General features: G+C 41.8%; 2 protein-coding genes across 7 annotated transcripts in view; one reads left to right on the top strand and one right to left on the bottom strand.

Moving 5' to 3' along the window:
* The first annotated feature begins 1,281 nt into the window (after positions 1 to 1,281).
* On the top strand, positions 1,282 to 3,701 carry RtcB (RtcB RNA ligase). The gene is made up of 8 exons (XM_033467269.2): positions 1,282 to 1,579; positions 1,654 to 1,980; positions 2,056 to 2,182; positions 2,252 to 2,358; positions 2,416 to 2,575; positions 2,646 to 2,956; positions 3,040 to 3,204; positions 3,267 to 3,701. Exons 1-8 carry the CDS (start codon positions 1,484 to 1,486, stop codon positions 3,492 to 3,494), a joined length of 1,521 nt encoding a protein of 506 aa, XP_033323160.1. The 5' UTR covers positions 1,282 to 1,483; the 3' UTR covers positions 3,495 to 3,701.
* A 466-nt stretch (positions 3,702 to 4,167) lies between these two features.
* Dscam3 (Down syndrome cell adhesion molecule 3) overlaps positions 4,168 to 24,444 on the bottom strand; it is a 346,778-nt gene continuing 326,501 nt past the window's right edge. The window contains exons 15-34 of one of the 6 annotated variants that reach the window (XM_033467265.2): positions 23,659 to 24,094; positions 22,261 to 22,554; positions 20,960 to 21,190; positions 19,462 to 19,617; positions 19,314 to 19,384; positions 18,891 to 19,134; positions 18,591 to 18,737; positions 17,409 to 17,570; positions 17,119 to 17,335; positions 16,952 to 17,040; positions 15,379 to 15,558; positions 15,105 to 15,293; positions 14,802 to 14,987; positions 13,952 to 14,399; positions 12,804 to 13,027; positions 12,542 to 12,710; positions 12,240 to 12,409; positions 10,576 to 10,678; positions 8,267 to 8,531; positions 4,168 to 7,362 (exon numbers count right to left, since the gene is read on the bottom strand). In XM_033467265.2, coding sequence (XP_033323156.1) covers positions 8,273 to 8,531; positions 10,576 to 10,678; positions 12,240 to 12,409; positions 12,542 to 12,710; positions 12,804 to 13,027; positions 13,952 to 14,399; positions 14,802 to 14,987; positions 15,105 to 15,293; positions 15,379 to 15,558; positions 16,952 to 17,040; positions 17,119 to 17,335; positions 17,409 to 17,570; positions 18,591 to 18,737; positions 18,891 to 19,134; positions 19,314 to 19,384; positions 19,462 to 19,617; positions 20,960 to 21,190; positions 22,261 to 22,554; positions 23,659 to 24,094 — 3,975 coding nt within the window. In that variant the 3' untranslated portion in view covers positions 4,168 to 7,362; positions 8,267 to 8,272. Of the gene's footprint in view, positions 7,363 to 8,266; positions 8,532 to 10,566; positions 10,679 to 12,239; positions 12,410 to 12,541; positions 12,711 to 12,803; positions 13,028 to 13,951; positions 14,400 to 14,801; positions 14,988 to 15,104; positions 15,294 to 15,378; positions 15,559 to 16,951; positions 17,041 to 17,118; positions 17,336 to 17,408; positions 17,571 to 18,590; positions 18,738 to 18,890; positions 19,135 to 19,313; positions 19,385 to 19,461; positions 19,618 to 20,959; positions 21,191 to 22,260; positions 22,555 to 23,658; positions 24,095 to 24,444 lie in introns of those variants that run through there. The other 5 variants (XM_033467262.2, XM_033467263.2, XM_033467267.2 and 2 more) reach the window with 5 other exon arrangements.

Genomic DNA, 24,444 nt, shown 5'->3' with positions numbered 1-24,444 from the left:
AGCGCTTTTACGATCCTCTCCGCGCTTTTTCACGGCTCCGGCTCGCGGAATATTCAGACGGCGTCAGAGCATGCTCGCGCGGTTTTCTTGCAACGATGATCTTTGACACACCCCTGCGCATTATACTTTCAACTTGGTGAATCTAGAATTCATAGCTCGTCTTTTCACCGTTTTTCTCGGCCCTGTTTTTCGTGCGCGCGATCTTCGATCCGAAGGCGATCGGACCGCGCGCACGATCCCCGGCCACCTGTCCTCGACGGAGGATGCGGTTTCACCACGCTCGGGAAACGTTACCGGTCCATAAATAAAGGCTCACTCATCTCAGCCAAACTTGGCCTGGAGGTTGATCGTATACGCTCCGAACGAGAGAGACTAGGCCGCTCCGAGCTAAGTGGCTTCTTGGCCTCGGCGAGGACGCGACTTTGACCCAGATATCGGTAAAACGACGACAGACTGCCTGACGGATCAGAATTCGCGCACCTGTGCGCACTCGGGATGTTTCGGGTATCTAATTTTTTTTTGCAGATCCATCGGTCGCGCGATCTTCGATTTACGGATTTCTACGGCCGAATCGCGCTTGCCTCGGCTTCCCGGATTAATTACATGAATTTTCGTGAATTCTTTTCCGTTTTTCGTTTATATCAATCTGGAACGTTTGTAGTTTCCAAATGAAATTAGAGCAGTGATGAAGTTTTTGTTGAAACGATAACAGGCGAGATAAGAAGATTGAACAGATAAAGAATGTTCTGAGGATGCAGAAATGTTCAGCAGATACTTGTACAATAATTATAGAACTCGATATACTCCGTGAAATTGGAATGAAGAGAGATGCAATCATAAGGGCGGCATAAAGGGAACAGTAGTATGAAAAGTGCTATGAAATCTGCTGAATTATATAAACATATTCCGAAAATGTTAAAGGTAGTCTTTTTTGCATCAGCACCATGCTAAAAAGCTTGATTCATTGATAATAATAAGGAAAAAGCTATAATCATCTGCTCCTGAAAACTTGAAAATAGCGCCATTTGAGACCAGTGGCGCCGCTTGTGGCGATGTTTCGAACTAGAGTAAGGGGGTCTGTACAGCGTCAAATCACGTAGTGAGAGAACGTTCAAACTGTTCACCAAAATTATCCACAGAAGATAATTTCGACAGTTCCGTATGCCGACACAGATGACGCAACTCGGCTAAACCTATAGGTCGGTAATTCAGAACGTGAGACACGAAACCATAGACTACCTCTGTGCACGAAGCCCTATAAAGTGCTTCGACTATGCTGATACTGTGTCTATGATTGTACGCACGTATTCGGCTGCTGGAGTCTGTCAGTGACAGATTTTGTTCTAATATTTCTGGTGTAAATATAGAACTGATAATGTTAAAATATTAATAAGTGTAGCACTTAAGGGTAGTTTCATAACAGGAATCTAAAGACTGCTTACATAGTTTCACAAAAGTAAGAAAGTATATATTAGCCTTAAAAATGGTAGTCAGACAGTATAACGAAGAACTGAAGTACTTAGAAAAGATAGATGAGAATAGTTGGAGGATCAAGAAAGGTTTTCAACCTAATATGAATGTATGTATCTTATTTTGTATTTTGGTGAATAATTTCTGTAAGCGATCCTAAGTATTCCTCTTGGTGTCTAATAGGTCGAAGGTGTATTTTATGTAAATAAAACACTAGAACGTTTGATGTTTGATGAATTAAAAAATTCCTGCAGACCTGGCATGGTAGGAGGTTTTCTACCAGGAATGAAACAAATTGCTAATGTAGCTGCGCTTCCTGGAATTGTCTGGAGATCCATTGGATTGCCAGATGTTCATGCTGGATATGGTTTCGCTATTGGCAATATGGCAGCATTCGATATGAACGATCCAAAGTCAGTAGTATCGCCTGGTGGAGTGGGATTTGATATTAACTGTGGTGTACGCTTATTAAGGACCAATCTGTTCGAGGAGGATGTTTTACCTGTGAAGGTACTCCTTTATATTTGCTTATTTATTTTATTAGATCACATTGTAGGATTAAATATAATTGAATGAAATTAATAGGAGCAACTTGCACAAAGTATGTTTGATCACATTCCTGTTGGTGTTGGTTCTAAAGGAATCATACCAATGAATGCCCGAGACTTAGAGGAAGCTTTGGAAATGGGCATGGACTGGTCTCTCAGAGAAGGTATTTGTTTAATTCGTTATAACCTTTATCACCTTTTATTAACACAATTCGTTTCTTATATCTACAAAGGCTACATCTGGGCAGAAGATAAAGAACATTGCGAAGAATATGGTAGAATGCTGAATGCGGACTCTTCGAAGGTATCCATGAGGGCTAAAAAACGAGGACTTCCACAGGTGAGACTTCTAGGATGATCGAATGTGAGTCAAAATTGCATCTACGTTGCCTTTTAGTTAGGAACCTTAGGAGCAGGAAATCATTATGCTGAGATTCAAGTGGTAGATGAAATTTATGACAAATGGGCAGCATGTAAAATGGGGATAGAAGAGAAGGGTCAAATCTGTGTTATGATCCACTCTGGTAGCCGAGGATTTGGTCATCAAGTTGCTACTGGTAATAGACTTACAGAACTAGCAGCATTTATAACAGCGTAAATGTTTAATATCTTTTCCTTGCTTGATAGATGCACTCGTTCAAATGGAAAAAGCTATGAAGAGAGATAATATTGAAACCAATGATAGACAGTTAGCTTGTGCTCACATTAAATCTCAAGAAGGTCAAGATTACTTAAAATCCATGGCGGCGGCCGCCAACTTTGCTTGGGTTAACAGAAGCTCCATGACATTCCTCAGCCGTCAAGCCTTTGCAAAACAGTTTAGGATGTCTCCAGATGACTTAGATATGCATGTTATATACGACGTCTCTCATAATATTGCAAAAGTGGAGGAACACATGGTCGACGGTAAACAGAAGACTCTTTTAGTCCACAGGAAGGTAAATCAAAAATTGTAATTTAAATAACTATATCATGCTCTGACGAGAAACATGTTTTATCGACCATCTTCATATATTTTCAGGGATCCACGAGAGCATTCCCACCACATCATCCCTTAATTCCAGTAGACTATCAACTCACAGGTCAGCCGGTTTTGATCGGTGGTACCATGGGAACATGCAGTTATGTTCTAACTGGTACCGAGCAGGGTATGAAGGAGACATTTGGCTCGACTTGTCACGGAGCAGTAAGTGTCAATATTTTATCTAAAAATAGATATAGCAAGTGTTGTTCAAAATTTGCTTTCAGGGAAGAGCTTTGTCCAGAGCAAAATCGCGAAGAAATATAGATTACATGCAAGTTTTACAAAAGTTAGAGCAACAGGGAATATCCATAAGAGTCGCATCACCGAAACTAGTAATGGAAGAAGCGCCAGAATCCTACAAAAATGTAACAGACGTTGTGAACACATGTCACGCAGCGGGCATATCTCGGAAATGCATAAAGTTACGACCAATTGCAGTTATAAAAGGATAACGTTGTTTATATATCTAAGGCATGCGGTTTGTATTGTTAATTGTGATTTTCAATTATTGCTTGGAGTTCCAGCAGAGCCATAATCATTGTCATGAATGAACAAGATCTGTAACATTATGATTTAAAATATTTAAACAGTTAATACTTATTACTTTTCGTAACTTATGGAAATATAATAAATAATTTATAAGAAATAACCCGCTAAAATTCGAGGTGTTTGGATTATTTTGTTTTAGTCTAATTATGACGTAATTAATGCTTTTCGGGGATCTTGCATTCTACGCACGTGTACGATAGCGATGCTCCTTGCGGCGAAAAGCTGAATTTGTAATTAGTAAGTGGCGAAACGCTGAAACTGTTAGCCAAATTACCGACAAATTCTAATTATTCCAGAAACCAGGAGTGGCGCCATCTATCATGGTTTAACGAACTGTCATTTGGCGAACAGTTTGAGCTTTTTGCCACCAGCCTAATTGGCGCTGATCGGAGGCCGAAAAAAGCTTCCTAATCTGGCCGCAAGCGGCGCCACTGTCCTCGTTTTGGCGGACGATTTAAAAATAAAATAAAAGGATTCTTAAACAAGACGTTCACTGGAGTTTCTTCCAAAGAACAATTACAGTTCTATCTGATTTGTTATTTACAAAGGAGAACAGGATGAATAAGTTGCCGGCGATAAATGTCCGTTCTTCTTTATTAACAAGCTGAGTTAACATACCATCTGAAAGTTTGACACTTCGTTACGACATTTCGATTGTTTTATTTATACTCCACCGTCGCCGCGTTAAACCGTAACGGACGACGGTTAATCCATCAAGTTTCGTCCACGGATACTTATACGAGGATATGATACATAAATGTCTAGAGTCTCACGATTCCCATGTACAAATAGTTTGCTCGTCCGCGGCCGGGGTTGCCCGACGAGCACCTATACATCACGCACGATCTCATTCTCACTGGCGTTCTCCATCCGCAAGGAAAAGAAGGAGAAGAAACGAAGAAATTCCCCTAATCTCTCTCGGCCGATCTTTTTTCTACCTACGGTCACGAGTCCCGGCCATGGCCAAAACACCGATCAGAAGTCACGGTCGTCTCGTTCGCGCCCTTAAGCTAATTAATAATTACTCGATCGTCCTGGAAGCTGCCGAGTCCATCACATTCTGTACAAATCGGCGAACTCGCGCGGGTTCGTCAGAGGGCATACTCTGCTTCGTGTTCGCGGTTTCTTTCCGATTGTTTTACACTCCGCGGAATCTTCGTCCCTCGGCGCCGGTTGATTCGCGGGTTACAATATACATTCGCGTCCGCAATAGCGTAGACACTGTGTCAAAAAGTTAAATCGTTTACAAATCCGAGTACCGCTGGAAGAACTTTCGGCATGCTCGTCCGCGCGTTCGCGGAGAGGAACTTCGTTAATCGAAGACGCGATCTCGAGACTTTCAAATGAAGCTGGCAGTTGTCATGGTTAATATCAAATTAAGCTGTACGTAGTCGAGGAAAGTGGCCGAGTATGGAACCGCGACATTTTATGACCACGGTATCTTTAACGGACGAGAAAATTATGTGCGAATCTCGAGTTACGAAACGGCTGTTAAATCGAGCGCAATTGTATACGATTGCGTGTGCCCGATGCTTAGGATGAACATAGTATTCGAATCAAATGCATCTTGAAAAGGTGACATATAGGAACGGATCCGTTACAAGTACCGCAAACCCCCCAAAAATGTAAGAAAGCCATTCCGAAAGCAAAGTACACTCCATATTCGGCTAGCTTCCTCGAGGCTCGGAACAGTCAATAAATATCGTGCTCCGCGACACGCGTTTAGGGTCTCGTAGAAGACGCTAACGTCGACACGCGGCGTTTAAACTCTAAATATACGTGATCCAGTCTGTTCGAGACGTTCAAGATGGTGGCTCGCGGAAAGTGAACGTCGATTAAGTCTTTTCGTTCTCTCTTCCCGGGAAAATATAGTTTAATAAGTATGCCCTCGTCTCTTTGAATATATCGATAACCGGTGCTCCGTTTCGATGGTCGCGATCGGGAGGCGAAACGGCCTCGAACGAAGAACTGTTTGGCAGAAACGAACGTAAGCGTAGTTTAATCGGCCCCGGTCTCGAGAACGAGGACCAGAGTTTCACACGAATGTCCCGCGTCAGTCTGTGCAACGAAGATCGTATCTTGGATCGGATCTCGATCGGATCGGCGCCGTTTCGGCCGCACCGGGGGCGACGCCTCACCTTTTGCTTCTCCGCGTTTCAAGAAAACGAATTCCGCAACCGGTTCCCGATCGTGAATTTAGAAAAGCTCCGAATGCAAAGACTGCGAAAGGTCGCACGGCTCCTATTATTTATAGTGGCTATGTTACAAAACGGCCCTCGAAGTTTAGGTACCATTTACGGCCGAACACTGTACAACACGGGCCTGGACTGCCAACTTTGAAACGGGCGTTTCGCTCTTGTGCGCTGAGAAACGAGCAACGTTTGTCTTCTCCTGTTCGGAGGAAATCACTGTTACGTGGAATCGTTCTGCGGGGTCTTCCGAAGAGGACGACACAGTTTAATATCGTCTTATAGATACGTGGATACGTTTAAAAAAAATGATCATCGCGGTGAGGACGCGCGAAGCACCGATTTAAAGTCGGAAGTCCGTGGAGAAGAGAAAATTAGTTGTACAGCGCGATTGTTGATTAGACTGCGAACTTTATGCATTTGTAACAACAATGAGTAGTTGTTGTTTAATATTGTGGAGAAATGGAAAGAATTTAGGAGTGCCACTATTCATGCCACTGTGTTATTTAGGCTATACTAAAATTATGTAAAGAAAGAAGTAACTTTCTATCTAGGTTCTGTTTCTCGAATTTGACGATTTTGATGTCGCATAAAAATCCACAGTCTATCGGTTACCGAGGCGGTTCGTTTATACCGATAATTTATCCACCCTCTAAATATATTGCTTACATGTATATACACCTTAGAAGCTAGTATCTCCGTTCCGATCACACGCCTCGATCCGGGTCGCAACCGCGCCCGGATCGACGGACTCAATAAATATTTGATAATCTACGAAACGAGAGCGATCAACGGAATCACTTTGATCAACGGAAAGAGATCGGGGCCGCTCGTTCGCGGCCCGTTAATGCCGATAACTAGGAATATTGTATACAATTGGCCCTCAAGCTAAGGTCTCGTCGGCCATTTCGTCGGTGCTCGGCGGCTGAACTCGCGGCGAAAACGTTCGTCGATCGTTCGCGGAGGGAAATCAATGGAAACTCGATCGATCGTCATACGCGATCGTTCGCAGCAGCTTGGCCGACGACACGCGGGATCTATGCTATACAATGAACGATTATAATCGAGTGTAATTCATTAGTCGCGTCGCTAAATTGACTTGTTTCCTAAGGTCAGGCCAGCGATCCGATTTCACCGTCGGGATAATTCCGGTCGATATCGTCGCGGGATTGTTCGTGTGTCGTACTTTCGATGCGTCGGCGAACGCAAAATGGTCGTACCTTTGGTCGTGGGCAACGCAAAACGGCGTCCAACGTAACGGCAGTATTTTTAGGTGCAGACTTATTTCTGTTCTCGAACGTGTTCCTACGATTAAAATGGCGTTCATTCAGGGATGCTCCCGAGATCCGTTCCCGGCGTGGTTACGCGATCAAGCCACCCGGCTTGCAAAAACCCGTTTTTACATCGACGCACTCGCGAGAATGGCCGTCGACAGCCACGGCCTCCTATTGACAATCCGCGAGTCGGTTATAGACAGTCTTTTCCATTTACATCCCCCGAATCATCCCGCTAGAATTCTTTAAGTCCCGATCATACGTGAATTGTGAACTCTTGCCGCTCTTGCTCCTTCCTTTGCTGGTACCTGAAACGAAGTACAAGAAGATCGTTTGTAGCTGCGCTCCCACGAACATCGATCACCGTGATCGTATGCACTTACTAGTAACTTCGAACTACTAGTCTTTCGTACCAGCAGGTTTTCGATCCGGTGTTCGCGCTAATTTACTAGCAAGTGCGATACTTTCCGACTAAGACTCTAGTTTGTCTTTGGGCTAAGCAGTAATTTAGGATACGGTAGGTGACTAAGTACGGAACATGGTGCTACTCGAAAAGACACATACATCCGGCGGTTTCGAAAAGCACATTCGCTCTGAACCGGTAAACCTCTTTTCAATGACAATTTCATGTACATTGGAAAATCAAGTATACTTGTACAATTGCACTAACGTGCAAATTCTCTTCGATCTTGCTCGCAAGACGAAAGTATAGTTCGTTCGTCGATGTGTCATCGGTGAGGGAGAAAATGAAATGTAAAAATGTAAGAGTGTGTACTATTTTCTACGAAAAGCGGAGCTGTGATCTTATTGGGGGAGGGGGGAGCGGGGGGTTACAAGAGTCTGAATGCATGTTGCAAGTGCGAAGCCGTGGTACGGGTAAAATCATGAACAGAGGGGATGGAAAATAAATATCTACTCGATATCGGTTTCACCCATGCGTCTCACTTTCCTCTATCTATTTTCCCTAAACAAAATTACGCACTCAAAAGCTAATTAAGGAAAGAATGTTTCGTGTTTCGTGAAAGTTAGATTTCGTCCGAGAACGATCATTTTCGCACTCTGCGTCGCGCGGGATCAAGTTCCCTCGATTGGATAGAAGAAGATTCATTTTTAGTCTAATTGCCGGAGGTTCCGTGGCACGGTTTTTCGATCGCGCCGTGATGCATGCGACTCCTTAAGTGTAAAAAAATGAATCTCAACGTGTCAGCTTACTACGATCTACGGAGGTTCGTGTCGATACCTAGCGAGCATAGATTCGACGGCCTCGATCGGCAGTCTACCCAAGCTGCCGCCGTGGCGGGTCCCGGCTGACAGACCTTGCCAGTCGCGATCACGATCACGATCACGATCACGATCGCGATCACGGTCACGGTCACGGTCACGATCTCGATTCCGATCACGGTCACATTCTACGTCGCTCAATTCGCGGCTGTCGCTAAACCCGCTTGGCGGCAACAACGTCATGTCCTCCACCGAACTACGCACAAATAGACCAGAGAGAAACGTCTTAGGAAAATAGATGGATTAATTGCGGCAGACAGATAGAGTGTGTAAGAGAGAGAAAGAGAAAGAGAGAGAGAGAGAGAGAGAGAGAGAAAGATAGTTATTTCGTCCCCGTGTCTCGAATCCGATCGAGCTTGCAAATTAACTTGAACCGATTTCGTTGAGGGTTCGCTCTGTACTCGATAGAATCTTGCTGGTGGAATCGATTCAAATTAATTTCTTTCGTGGAACCCAAAAGGGAAACAAAAGGAACGGTAACTGTTCGTCGACGAACTCGTTCGATACACAACTGGCTCAGAAACGCATCAGAAACGCAGAAACAAGAAAACGATCGATGTGATCTTGTTCTTTTAGCACTCTTCGACGTTATAAACTTTGTTGTATTTGTATTTTGTATTTGTACTTTGTATTTGTATTTGTACTTTGTATTTGTATTTTGTATTTTGTATTCTGTATTCTGTATTCTGTATTCTGTATTCTGTATTCTGTATTCTGTATTCTGTATTCTGTATTCTGTATTCTGTATTCTGTATTCTGTATTCTGTATTCTGTATTCTGTATTCTGTATTCTGTATTCTGTATTCTGTATTCTGTATTCTGTATTCTGTATTCTGTATTCTGTATTCTGTATTCTGTATTCTGTATTCTGTATTCTGTATTCTGTATTCTGTATTCTGTATTCTGTATTCTGTATTCTGTATTCTGTATTCTGTATTCTGTATTCTGTATTCTGTATTCTGTATTCTGTATTCTGTATTCTGTATTCTGTATTCTGTATTCTGTATTCTGTATTCTGTATTCTGTATTCTGTATTCTGTATTCTGTATTCTGTATTCTGTATTCTGTATTCTGTATTCTGTATTCTGTATTCTGTATTCTGTATTCTGTATTCTGTATTCTGTATTCTGTATTCTGTATTCTGTATTCTGTATTCTGTATTCTGTATTCTGTATTCTGTATTCTGTATTCTGTATTCTGTATTCTGTATTCTGTATTCTGTATTTCGTATTTCGTATTTCGTATTTCGTATTTCGTATTTCGTATTTCGTATTTCGTATTTCGTATTTCGTATTTCGTATTTCGTATTTCGTATTTCGTATTTCGTATTTCGTATTTCGTATTTCGTATTTCGTATTTCGTATTTCGTATTTCGTATTTCGTATTTCGTATTTCGTATTTCGTATTTCGTATTTCGTATTTCGTATTTCGTATTTCGTATTTCGTATTTCGTATTTCGTATTTCGTATTTCGTATTTCGTATTTCGTATTTCGTATTTCGTATTTCGTATTTCGTATTTCGTATTTCGTATTTCGTATTTCGTATTTCGTATTTCGTATTTCGTATTTTGTATTTTGTATTTTGTATTTTGTATTTGTACTTGTACTTGTACTTGTATTTGTATTTGTATTATTATAAACGTTATATGTAAACAGTTGAACGTTAACAATTTCTTACTTTTTAAGCCATCAAACATTAATAACACTGTTGCAAGGTAATGCAAAGGGACTAAAAATTTTCTATCGAAGAACGATATACTTTTACAAATACATTTCTCATCGTATATTTATTAGTCCTTTAAAACGAATTATTCGTCTTCAAAGAAATCCGAACTGTACGAAAATATCTTCCGACAGAAAATGATTACTAAAACGATCATTCCGCTAATACTTTCTTGAGCCACTGGTGTTTTGGCGTCGATAACGGAAAAATGTAGTTCCTCCGGGTCGGGTGGAGCAACAGAAAAATAACAAGCACAATTAGGGAGACGAAGCTGCAAGAAACTCAGCGTGAGAGTTCCCGTCGAAATCGTTCACAAGATACGGAAGGTGTGCAAAATGGGGATTAGAGTTTCATACGAGGGCTCAGCGAAGAAATCGGCGTGGGTACCTGCCAGGGTCTACGTTTTTCCATTATCTTGTTCATCGCACGCCGACACGAGACCGATCGGACCGTGATACGAAAATACTGAACATAATCAGGACTGAGTGCTATGTGGAAACAAACAAACCTTGGCTACCTGCGAGTGGACCGGCTCGGCTGTCGGCTTCGTCGTCTCGCAAGCGAGGGTGAACCTTCGTTGTTTGATTCTGTACTCGACTCCACTCCTCGTGAGAACACGTCTGCAAAATAGCCGAGCACGCCGGCGCGATTAACTGAATGTGAGCACGCTAACGAATTTTCATAGAAACGCAGCTGATTCGCGGAGAATTATTTTCGCCGGTGTCATAGAAAATTAGCCAGATGAACGGAAACGTGGGATCAAATTAGTAGAACGGAGAGAAAGGAGAGATAAAATTGGCAAGATGACTAGAAAAATTAGATAACATCGAGATAAGATTCATCAAACAGAATGTCGACGCGCAGGACATTCTATTGGGTTGGCAACTAAGTATAATTGCCGATTTGTTCAATGAAATAAAAAGTTTTTTTACTTGGAACGAAGTTTAATCTGTAATGTATTTGCCATTTTGTTCGATGACCTTTTGCCATCTCTCTGACAACTTGAAAATTCCGCGCTCGTAGAAAGTCTGATCCTTTTCGGCAAAAAACTGAGTTAAGTGAGATTTTACAGCGTCATCGTCATTAAAAGTTTGACCACGAAGGGAGTTGTCCAAGGATCGAAATAAGTGGTAATCCGATGGCGCGAGATCAGAGCTATATGATGGATGTAACATCAATTCCCAACCAATATCCATCAATTTTTGTCGAGTGGACAAAAACGTGTGCGGTCTAGCATTGTCCTGGTGGAAAATGACACCTTTACGATTGACCAATTCTGGTCGCTTTTCCTTGACCGTTGCATTCAATTTGTCCAGTTGCTAACATTCACGGATAATAAAAGATAACATAATAATAATAATAATAATAATTTTATAATATAACATTTACGGATATCATAAAAATGGGAGTGAGAGACATCTATAACTGAAATCGGCAATTACTTATCGGTAATTACTTTTAACACATTTTGTACGAGTCACAGTCACGTCTAACGGAGGAAAATCAGTGAATTTTGAGAAAATCCGCCTTTCAAAAAACATGTAATATTTGCAAAACTGACTTTAAGATTTTGGTAACAAGTATATAACGAGGATTTATAGGATTTCACAGAGAGATTCTTTCAAATATATAACCAAATCTAAAAAAAGAAGAAAATTTTAAAAAAGATATTAATACCTCTCCCGAGTTTTTAATGAATTCCACACTGTCGTTGAATTCTTTTCATGGTTTCACAATTTTAGATCTCCGATACTCCGTTTTGCCATAAACGCGTAAAAGTCTACTTACAAAGCAACACTCGCCGGTCGCTTTTCGAGCCCGATAAGATCAGCGTTAATACTCCCAGCAATTTCTCGTATCGTAAAACGAATTTTTGAAGTCCGAGCAACCGATCCGGTGAGCGAAACAATTTGTCCAGTTGCTAACATTCACGGATAATAAAGAATAACATAGTAATAATAATAATAATTTTATAATATAACATTTACGGATATCATAAAAATGGGAGTGAGAGACATCTATAACTGAAATCGGCAATTACTTAGTTGCCAACCCAATAGTTTTTAGGATCAGAGAAAAGACAAATTGACCTCGAAGATGGATGAATTGTCTAATTGTGAATTATCTATCAAATCGGACAATGTGATATCGACCGACTAGGAACCATTGAATTTGGTTTACCTCTGCAAGGTTTCACAGGCACCCTGTAGCACGCGCCTTGCAGCTTGCACTCTCCGCAAGGACTTCCGGACGTGTCGCTTCCAGAGCCCTGCCGGCTGGATCGCAGATTGCTCTCGGCTTCCGCGATGCTCGGGAAGTATCGTTGCTTGTGCCACCTTGAGGTTTTGGACCTGCGCATGAAAGAACACCAGAAGGAGGAAGAGAAAGGGGTTCGGAGCGGAAGCGAAGCGTGGAGATCTGAATTCAATGGGCACGGGACATGCGTCGGGAAATGCGGAGGAATCGAAAGAAAACATTGTTACCTCTCGAAATCGACGCTGGATCGTTCGTAGTCGATCGTGTTGGTGTCCTCGTTCTCCAGATGGCCGAAGGTCTTGAAGTGCATGGTGTAATCGAGCGTCGCCGTCGTCACGGACCGATTTTCTCTACCGGGGACGCTGAACGTTGCGTATGGGCTTATCTCGTACATTTCTATGAGAATAAAAGCAACGTGTTTCAGAGCTGTAATATAGGTTTAGAAAGATTTTGGATCGATGGCGCAAGAAGTTCGAGGTGTTCGCATACCCGATCCATGGTCATTCGGCTTGTGGTTCTCCTGCTTCACCGGGGAGCTGGTGTAAACCTGATGATTCCTTCTATTATCGCGCTCCGCCGTCGATTTTAATTGCACGGTGGACATGCAGCTGGACAGATTATGATGTTGCTGATGTTGCGGCGGCTGGACCAGTCCGAGACCCGATTGCTGGTTCTGTTGTTGGCCGGGAAGAATTTCTCCTAAATATGTCGCCCTGAAAACACGCGTCTTGTCTCGTCCAATCTTCGGAGATACGAAAGAATAAACGAAGCTACTTTGCAATCGAAGTCGTTTTAACACTTCCACGACCGCGCCAGAAACCTCAACAATTTCATACAATTAAAGTATTTCATTCAATTAAACAAAAATTACGAAGCAGACTTATATGGCATCAATTACTTCTTCAACATTCGTACCTCTCGCAAATCTTAATAAAGTCATTTTTAATTAATCAATCGACTGAATCGACTGAATCAATCGACTGAATTTAAAACGGGGAAATCTTCCCATTCGGTTGGCTAAGTGTTCGCTCGACAACCAACATAGTTTCTCTGATCCACAGTATTTCCATCTTATATGACTTATTGCATTTTATGCGGACGGAATCGAGTCGCGCGACTTTCAACAGATTTTTAAAATACAAACAAATATGATAATGGTGCAAATTATTTTCGAACACTATACAACAATCTTTAGTGGTGCCAGAGGGTTAACCCTTTGCATCTGAAGCCAAATTAACGGAAAATTTAACGTGGCTTTCCCGACCCACTGCATTTCCATTTTATATAATCTAATGCATTTTATAAGTATGAAATTGAATTTTGTCACAGATGCAACAGTTATCCTTTCAACAGTTCTTCCAAATATGAACAAATTTGATTAATAAAATTATAATATAATATAACAATATATAATATATTGTTATATTATAATATATTATAATTATTATATATATTATTATATATTATAATAATATTATATATTATTATATATTATAATAATATTATATATTATTATATTATATTACATATATATTATATATTATAATTTTATATTATATATATTATAATATATATAATATAATAATTATTAATGGCGCCTTGGAGTCACCACTCGAGTGGAAAGGGTTAATAAGTACCTTCCGCTGCGCTTCAGCATCACGTATCCCAAAATAGCGGCCGAGACGATGAGCACTATAGCGCAGACGAGTGGCACGACCACGTAGATTACTTTCTGATTAGGCACGGCCTTCTTGACGTCGTCCTCCATGATCAAATCGTTCGGGGGACCTATGCTGACGCCGCTGAGCGTGGTAGTCGCGAATTCCATCTGGGCCTGCGTGAATCCGGCATCGTTGTGAGCTGTTAAACGCAGGCTGTACCACGAGGCGGTCTTCAGGTCTCTTATGATCAGGTTTTCCGTCGCGCGACTCGCTACCAGGATCCATGGCTCGGTGCTGACTCGTCTTCTATACTCTACGGTATAGTATTGTATGGGACAACCGCCATTGGGCCAGGACAATAGGTTCAGCTTGACGGAGGTGCCGTTGGCGTTGATGATGTCCCTGTCTTTTGGTAGCAGCGGGGCTGCGAACGGAATTAACGAAATTTTGTTATTATATAAACAATTATAAAGAATTAAAACTTGTAACTTCTCATTTTATCAACCCTCGGATGACGGGTGTTGGATCTATCTGAACCCAGAGTGACAAACATTTCATCTAAATTCTAATGTTGTGCCGGTCATATGTAATTATTAACTATTAATATTGATACTAATAAAAGAATTAACTTTGGTCTCAACAAAGAGGTTTTAATAATGTACAAATGAAAATTAACCGTAAAGATTAGAATGCACCTAGCAGTGGCTGCCATAAATGCTCGAAAAGGTCCGCCGTCCGAAGGTTAACGATGCTTCTGCATCTTAGGAGCGTCTAAGGACATTATCACTGGGATAATACGGGATCGATAGAGCACGGTTTGCATTACCGGTTCCTTTGGTCGTCGCGCTTATGGACGTACTCGGCTTGCCGGTACCCACGCGATTGTGCGCCGTCAAGTATGCGAAATAGGAGGAACCGCATTTCAGCCCGGTCAGGATGAACTCCGTCTGCTCCGGCGACAATGCGATTTCCTCCCAGCCACCTTGGTCCCTTTTGTAGCTTAACACGTAGCCTAACGGAGCCCACAAAGGCTGTATTAATTGCAGTTCCACAGAAGCTTCACGCTATTATCGACTGCGCTAAAAGGATCAATCTTTCCGGCAGACACTTTCGAATTTCTTTAACTTACCTTGTATAGTCGCGCCGCCATTGTTAGGATGGCTCCATCGAAGTCTTATGCTATTCGTTGTTGTGTACTGTAACTCCAGCGTGGGTGTCCTGGGTGGCATCACAACAACCACCGTGTAGGTGATCGAGTCGTCACCGAAGAGGTTGGTGGCTGAACACGTGTAGTTTCCGGCCACCGATTGCTCCAACCCTGAACGAATAATCACCCTTATTCTTTCATCCTTATTTTAGCAAATTCTCGGTTTGTTTATTGAACGAGAAACCATTAGACTGACCGCGAATATTGAGGTGACCGTCGGCAGTCAGCTCGTAATGGCGGCCAGTGGTGACCGGGCCATTTCGAAACTTCCACAATGGACGAGGCGTGGGATTCCCCACAACAAGACAGGACAGTGTAATCGAGGACTTGATCGCTCTTCTCAGAACTTGGGAGAAGGACGCCACTCTGGCTGGGGCTACACGGATAAAATAGTGCTCGATTGAACACAACGATTCTCTTACAATTTATTAGCTCGAGTCATAAACAACTTGCGATGCAGCTAGGTAGAATCTATTGCTCGTATCTACCCACTGTGAGTCACCGGGACGAACAAGTAATTGCTTTCACTAAATAGATAAGTGTTCAAAAATAAATAAAATAAAAAACAGAAAATAAATATAAAAATCCTAATAAATATCTGATACGGAAGTTACTTGTGACTCGATTATTTATTTCCAACGCCTCATATACAGGGTGTCCCAGGTTTTAATGTTCAAACTTTGTCAGTGCATTCTATGGCACAAAGTAAGAGAAAAATATTATGTAAACATAGGTCATATAGAGCTTTATTAATAAGTTATAACAAAAATTCAGAATAGGAATAGTAATCAACTTGCTGTTACTGTGAGCATTGGCTTGAATAGATCAGCACATGCCGTGTGTTTATGTAAGCTGTGTTTATTAACCCGAGAAAGATAACCTACGTCGCAGAGGCGCCTGCGAAGACTGTTGATTTTTGTTAATTTTTCATAGAGGTCTAGTGATTTAAGTTTAAAATTACTTAAAATATAAAAAAATATAATATAAATGCATTTTGTTTTTACGATAATGCCAAACCTTTAAAATGACTAGATTAACTTAAATAAATATCCATTGTTAGTATAAAATTGACGCCTTAGAAAAGCATGCGCCTCTGAAGCGTATGGTTATCTTTTACGTACGTTGTCATATGGTTATCTTTCTAGGGTTAAGACATTTCGAAATGTCCACCGTTGTTGAAGGTTGTCCCTGCGACGGACGTAATATTTTAAATTAGGGTATTACATTGTTGTATGATGAGCTGCGTCGCATCTAGCGAGAGAGTGCGACGACTGTCTACTGTCTGCGTTGCCTTCTTCTTGAGGCTCCAACGGCCAAAAATTTTTTTTTAGTTAGTTGTCTGCGGACGAACGAGGTATGTAGTTGTGCCTACCGAACTATCACCCTTAATATCGATTAGCTTTATGTGTGTTTCCTTTTCTTCTTTTTTAAGTAAAAATTAACTCTGTTACAATTATTTGCGTTGCCTGTAAAAATTCAACATTGACAATACATGATTGACATCGATCGAAGATCGAATTTATGACCGTGCGAATTTCGTTTCTATTCTCTTTCATTTCATTGAAAGCATTATTAATCCTATTCTGAATTTTTGCTTATATATCTTAATAAAGATATTATATATCTAAATTAAAGATATTATATATCTTAATAAAGCTCTATATGATCTATGTTTACATAACATTTTTTTCTTACTTTGTGCCATAGAATATACTGACAAAGTTTGAACATTAAAACCTGGGACACCCTGTATAAAAGTTTCATCCAACCTCTGGTGTTGGTAGTCTGCGTCACGGTAGTGGTCGGTTCTCCCTCGCCCTTGCCAGTAGTCGCAGACACCCAGAACTCGTACAGTTGTCTGCAAAGAAGAAACCCCTAAGCATTCATCGTTCTAAACATTGACGCTAATCAATTGCTTAAAATTCGTCGATTTCACCTTTCCACCAAGCCTCTGAGCTCCATGGTAAGGGTGTCGGTGGGCGAGGAGGGTGGCTCGTGCATGGTATGCGCGTTGTGGTTGCTGGAGCCGGCTTCCCTGCTGTAAACCGTGTACTTGGAGACGTTCCCATTCGGCTGCAGGGGCGGCAACCATGAGACTAATATGCTCTCCGCCGTTAATGCTAAGGCTTTGATGCCAGCCGGTGGACCGGGCTCTGGAAACAGCGAACGATTTTTTTCAGAAATACGCACAGAGTTTTCGAACGAATTGGTGAGATCGATTCGTACCATCTTCCTCCGTCATGCAAAATATTGCCGGACTCAGGACCCCGTCGCCTGCGCCGGTGTAAGCCAGCACCCTGATGGAGTAGTTCGTGTACTTGTACAGGGTGTGCAGGTAGGTCTCCACGCTGGAGGTCTTCTTCACCTCTCCGACCGTCGATATGTCCACTGAAATGGTTGAACGGTGTTCTTTGATTAACTTCTTTCAACTTCAGCAGTGGAAATTCATTTTACAAATATTAGGTCGAGTCGTGGATAACTTCCGTTTTCTCTTATCAGACTTCTGTTTTATCGTTTCTTATCTATTTTTTTGTTTTCTTTTCCTTTATTTATTTTGGACCTTTATCTATTTGGTGACAGCAAGAACTCGTTTGTCCCGGTGACCCGTGGTGAGTAGATACGAACAACAGATTCTACCTAGCTGCATCGGAAGTTACTTATGACTCGACCTAATTGCATACGCTGCATTGAGTAAACTAATGTGTTGCAGTTTATTCGTTATAATAAAATGTTTATTCAAACCGAACAATCATAGGGCAGTGCGTACTCGCGCATTCAACTATATATAGTAAATATATTGTATTATATTATATTATATTATATTATATTATATTATATTATATTATATTATATTATATTATATTATATTATATTATATTATATTATATTATATTATATTATATTATATTATATATTCATATTATAACATAATATAAAGTAATTAATCTCTCTCTCTTTCTCTCTCTCTCTCTCTCTCTCTCTCTCAAAAGAAACAACATACACAGAGTATTCCATAATTATGTTAACACCCGGAAATGGGCGATTCCTGAGGTCATTTGAAGTAACTTTTACCTTAGCGAAAATGCAATCCGCGGCTTTGTTTACGAGTTATTAACGAAAAACACTGACCAATGAGAGGCGAGCTCAGCTGACGCGAGGCGGTCGAGTCAACGAGCGGTAGAAGACCAGTTCCGCTGATTGGCTCGGCCGTCTCGCGCCGGCTGATCTCGCTTCTCATTGGCCACTGTTTTTCGCTAATAACTCGTAAACAAAGCCGCGGATTGCATTTTCGCTAAGGAAAAAGTTACTCCAAATGATCTCAGGAACCCCTCGTTTCCCGGAAATACCATAATTTTGGGACCAAGCGACGACGTTATCGCATAGAATTCAGACTTAATTTTCACTCACTGTTGTCAGTGAGCACTGGTCGGTAGTACACCTTGTAGCCCTGGATGATTCCGCCGTGTTGATGCGGCGGAGGAGCGCTCCAGGAGACCTTCACGCTTTGGGATGACAGAGATATGCAGGCGACTTGCGACGGTGGAGTTTCCGGCACTGAAACAGTGAATAAGTTATATTAGGTATATCCTTCGTAAAAAAGCATCGCTTTGTCGGAAAAAATAAATTTAAGCACGATCACATAATATTTCGAATAACGTGAAGCGACACGAATGATCTAATACAATAGTCAATTGCCGTGCGCCGTACCTCCTTCCTGAGTGGTCCCAACAATGGGAACACTGGCCGGGCCACTGGCTATACTGTTGAAAGCTCTGATCGATACGTCGTACTTGGTGAACTTCCTAAGGCCGGTTAGTTGCACCTTGACGGTCGCCCATCCGTTCACGGTTAAACTTTTGCTTTGGTTCACGCCCGACGTTGAAGATGAATGCTCCGACCACGTCACTATGTAGCCTAATAAATCCCCGTTGCAGGACTCCTTCGGGGGTGGCTACGGGACGGACAAATACTTTAATCCGTGATCATTAGACTGCAGATTTTCTGCGTTCGCGAGAAAACTGGTCGAGGAGGCAAGACCAGTCGTCCACAAAATTGAAATGGTAGCGGGAAGAGCGAAGCAGAAATCCTTCGAATAATATTTCCCGATAGTCATTTCATCAGATTTCTCACCTGCCAGCTAACCATAAGTTCGCCGGCACCAGCCGACTGCACGTTGATATTTTGCGGCGGCTCGGTCGGTGCTGCGCCATAAAAAGGTCTCAATTTTTATACATCCGGAAACTCTCGATAAGACTGGAAAGTCTGAAATTCGTTTTACCTTCTTCCTGGGTCTTCGCCACGACGGCGTCCGTGGGCGAACTGATGTCGATCGAATTTATAGCGAATATGCGAAACGTATAAGTCACAGCGGGATGCAGACCGCCGACAAGAGCCACTTCCTGATTCTCGCTGGCCGATTCGAAAGGAGACAAGCCTTTGAACACGAACAATTGAATTGATCGTCTGTCGAACCGATAGACCGGATTGTTAAGAGCAAGCATTTTTCTCTGAACGCGGAACAATCAACGCTAAAGCCACCTGTCGCTTCGTAAAAACGACAAGACTGAATTCACTCGGATTTCGCTCGACCAGAGAAATTTATTTAGCCGGAATTTCATTAATTATATTAATAGTTGAAAGAAACTGTTACTGAATCAACACTGGTTTTGTTTCAAGTATCAACATGGAAAAATTTCAAAAAAGTAAACATGATTCAGCTGCAAAATAAGAGAATAGTTTGTTGTACTTTATTCGGCACGAGCAGTACAAAGAATTCGTTTGCCATTATCATCTTGCAGATCGAACTTGAACAATCGTTCTTTACGTAGAAAAACTATAATTTTTTGAAAAGAGCCTCGCAAACGAGTGCGATCGCGACTGCAGATCAATTGCTTCATAGGAACGACAAGACTGAATTCACTCGGATTTCGCTCGACCAGAGAAATTTATTTAGCCGGAATTTCATTAATTATATTAATAGTTGAAAGAAACTGTTACTGGATCAACATTGGTTTTGTTTTAAGTATCAACATGGAAAAATTTCAAAAAAGTAAACATGATTCAACTGCAAAATAAGAGAATAGTTGTACTTTATTCGGCACGAGCAGTACAAAGAATTCATTTGCCATTATCATCTTGCAGATCGAACTTGAACAATCGTTCTTTACGTAGAAAAACTATAATTTTTTTAAAAGAGCCTCGCAAACGAGTGCGATCGCGACTGCAGATCAATTGCTTCATATAAACGACAAGACTGAATTCACTCGGATTTTGCTCGACCAGAGAGATTCATTTAGTCTGAATTCCATTAATTATATTAATAGTTGAAAGAAATAGTTACTAGATCATCACTGGTTTTGTTTCAAGTATCAACATGGAAAAATTTTAGAAAGGTAAACATGATTCAGCTGCAAAATAAGAGAATAGTCCGCAATACTTTATTCAGCACGGCTGAACGATTGTTCGTTACACAGAAAAACTATAATTTTGTGAATAGTGCTTCGCAAATGAATCGTCGTTCGATGCTGCATATCAATTGCTCAGCCTCGAGGTTTTTTCCCGGATCAGCAGGCTCAATGACTATTGATCGGCGAAGTGGCTCGAAACATTTGTCGAGCGCCGGTTCTGGGCCCGCTGTTTTGAGCGGGTCGATCGATTTTCATAGAACAAACGAGGTAGCGTAAAACAGATGTGTGTTCCGAGCGAATTCACGGAACGCATGAATGTCCGAGCGATCAAAGCCCCCCGCTCCGGGGATTAAACGTACGGTTACGCACCATTCTGGGTCGGATGGATCGCGTTCCCGGCGCCGGTCGATCCCGGTGTGTAGGTGACATTGTGCGTTTTCGCCGGGTTCCAATCGTCCGTCAAACCGTGATTCAGGGACTGATACTGAATAACGTAATTCCGTATCGGGCTGTTTCCGTCAAAGGCTCTTTTCCACAGCAATCGTATCGATCGCGAGCCGATTTCTATGACTTCCAGCGAGGCCGGTGGATCTGGCCTTTCTGCGTGCACAAAGTGGATCCTATGTATATGTATATCAGACATCGGCATCGACGTGTATGTATATAGCGTGCCGTTCGACGAGCGGCGTCACGTTCGATGGAAATATCAGTTTATCCAGAAAAGGTTGAGTAATCTTATTCGAATGAAAACCGGTGTTCGTTAACGCCCATTTGGCCCGGTCAGATAACGGGCCGGTCAGACCGCGTGTATCGATAGTTTTGAAACGGGGCTCGGGAGGGGAGACAGTTTCAATCGAGGACTCGAGCGGTTCGAAAACACTCGAAACCATCGGACAAAACGCCACTAGTGGAAATTGGATGCATGCTTTACGCGGACGAGATCGTTCCGCGAATCGATATTCCGTCGATGGTTCGTTCTGGCTTTGATCCCCCGCGATCCTCCGAGATTGTTACCGAAAGATCCTCGGATAATGCTTCCGGCCACATTTCCATCATAAAGAGATTGCGAATTTCGCAATATATTTTCAATTTAACGAAACCATTTAAATACGTCCACGTCCAATTGCTGCATTTCGTAATTCACTCGGACAATTTTTACGTCGTGTAAAGATCTTTTACGTCCGTTAAATCAACAAGTAGTGCTTCGTTGACATTTTCCTGTCCCGAAAAAATACGAAGGAAATTGCGAACTAAAAAACGATTGAATTTCTATCCTGAGGAAGATGTGGAGTTAAGCCCCTTTGACACATAATAGTTTTTGTTAGAGCTGCGCTAATTCGAACTACGTATCAGCATATTCAGCGATTGATCATTGATAGGGCGATTCTTTAACAAAGGAGAGAAGCTCAGGGGTCAAAGAAAAGTAACAAGACTCCTTCATTTTTCAAATATTTTACCATGAATGTTGAAACTGTTTAAATATATTCCCTAAAAACAATTAATCCTTATTGGACGTCAAACATTCAAGCCTACATATAATGTCACGCGGTCGCGACATACGCCCGCTAAAGGGTTAACGATCATACTAAATTGAAGTACGTCTTTCGTTTAGAAACATTCGTGTGGTGTCAGAAAGACACGGCCAATAATGGAGTAACATTTTCGAATACCTTGAACCGCCAGATAAATCAGATGTTCGCTCCTGCCATAAGCGTTCTCAGCGGTGCACCTGTAGACCCCGGAGTCCTGTCGATCGCTGCTCCCTATAGACAATTGGGATTTCAGTCCATTCTCCGCTTTGATCTGCCTTATGCTCTGCCGATGGCTGTTTGCATCTAAGCGGTCGCTGTTATGCATCCACTGCACATTGATCGGATTGTCGCCGATGACGGTGCAGTCGAGGTTGACGGACTCGCCGCGACGGATCGTTACGTTTTTGCTCTGGAACTCGAATCTCGCCGGCTCTGGAACCAGACACAGAGAGAGGAGAAGCTCGTAGGACTGTCCGTTAATTTTCTAGTGGGCGCGACAGTTTTTAATATCCAGACGAAATTTAATCCCGGGCCACGACGTCGGGCTGACTCGATTCCCAGTTATCTCGTTCCTTTTTTTCGCCTCGCCGGGGCAGGCTCGAGTTTCTTTGGAAGACAGTGATATCCGCGGATGCTTCAAAACTATTAATAAGGAGGAGCCAATTAGCAACGGGACGAGTGGAGGATTCGGGCAGATATAACGGAGATGAAGTCCTTCAGAACTGGTAAACGAGCGGCGAAAGCTGCGAAGTTTTCGGCCGCCGCTTCCCGAACTTTCGCTGTTTGAACTGGCTAATTCACTGATTGATATAGTATCGCAAATAGCCTATCCTCCTATATTTCCCTTCCTGCCGTATCTCGGCGCTATTTTTTTACTTCCTTCTTATCTTAATTATTGGAAAACATATTTATATTGTTTTCCAATAATGGTAGCATATTTAATGGAGCATCTTTTATACTGTATTAAATTGGCGCAAAAATAAAATGAATGCAGGACAGAATTAAGATAAGAAGGAAGTAAAACATAGCGTAGACATCCGGAATGAAGAGAAATATATGAAGATAGGCAATTTATAGGTATATATATACATTTATGCAATAAATAACCCGTATGCTAAAAATTAAATTTAAAAAAATACATATACATTTAATTATATTTTATAATTATTTTACAATTAATTATATTTTATAAATATATATAGACACCATTTTTCTCGTAACTATCGAGGATAAATTAAATTTAACTTTTAGCATTCGTTTATTAATAATTTTATAACTTTAGCATTCCTTGATAATACTTGATAAACAGTATTCAATTTCTTGACGAAAAATATTTCACTCAGGCTATAATTTTTCAACGAAATATTTCTTTTATGATCCGGAAGACTAATTGTTCATTTTCATCGTCCTCGGTTTTGCAGTCATTTGTGCGTCACTATACTAAATCTTTAAAAGTAGGATCACTAGCACGAGACATCTCTCTTTCTGATTCTAAATAGACAGTGTTCAGAATGACAAGAGGAAACGGCCGCGTACCATGAACGGACACGTAGATGACTTTACTAAGGCCTGATCCAATGCCATTGTTGGCCCGGCAGAGATAGTGTCCTTCGTCCTGAGGTCCTGCGGAGGCGGTCCAGAGCGATCCGTTCGGCAGTATGGCCAGCCTACCATCGGATCCATCGAGCAGAGGTTGATAGTCATTGGAAGTTCGACCCCTGGCACGCAGCCACGTGACCTGCGGCGGCGGAAACCCCTTCGCCTCGCAGTAGACGATCAAAGGGTTGCCTAGGAGGATAGCGACGTCCTGCGGCTCCGACACCCATTGCGGCGGCACCTTCACCAGTAGTTCGGCCGTGTGGTTCACCTTGGCCGCGCTGTTCATCGCCACACAGGTGTATTTGCCGCTGTGTCTCGAGGAGAGCTTGTTGAACACCAGCAGGCTGAAGAACTCCGCCACGCTTTCCTCGATCTGCAAAGCCGAAGCAGTTTTCTGGTCTCCGCAATATATGTAAATCGATGCAACCGCCACGAGAAAATCTCAAATTTCGAAGGTCGGAAATTTGTGGAATTCAGGAACACGTAGAGCATAGCTGTACATCATTTTATTAGGTCGAGTCATAAATAACTTCCGCTTTTTTTATCAGACATTTATTTTGTCCATTTTTTATCTTTTTTTTGTTTCATTTATTTCGAACCTTTATCTATTTAGTGAAAGCAGAAAGACTTATAGTGGGTAGATACGAACAATAGATGCTACCTAGCTGCATCGGAAGTTATTTATGACGCGACCTAATCTACAGGGTGTTCCAAAATTATGGC

The sequence above is a fragment of the Megalopta genalis genome, chromosome 1 (assembly GCF_051020955.1).
Source record: "Megalopta genalis isolate 19385.01 chromosome 1, iyMegGena1_principal, whole genome shotgun sequence".
In the NCBI taxonomy this organism is placed as follows: Eukaryota; Metazoa; Arthropoda; class Insecta; order Hymenoptera; family Halictidae; genus Megalopta; species Megalopta genalis.
This window is presented reverse-complemented; position numbering and strand designations above follow the sequence as displayed.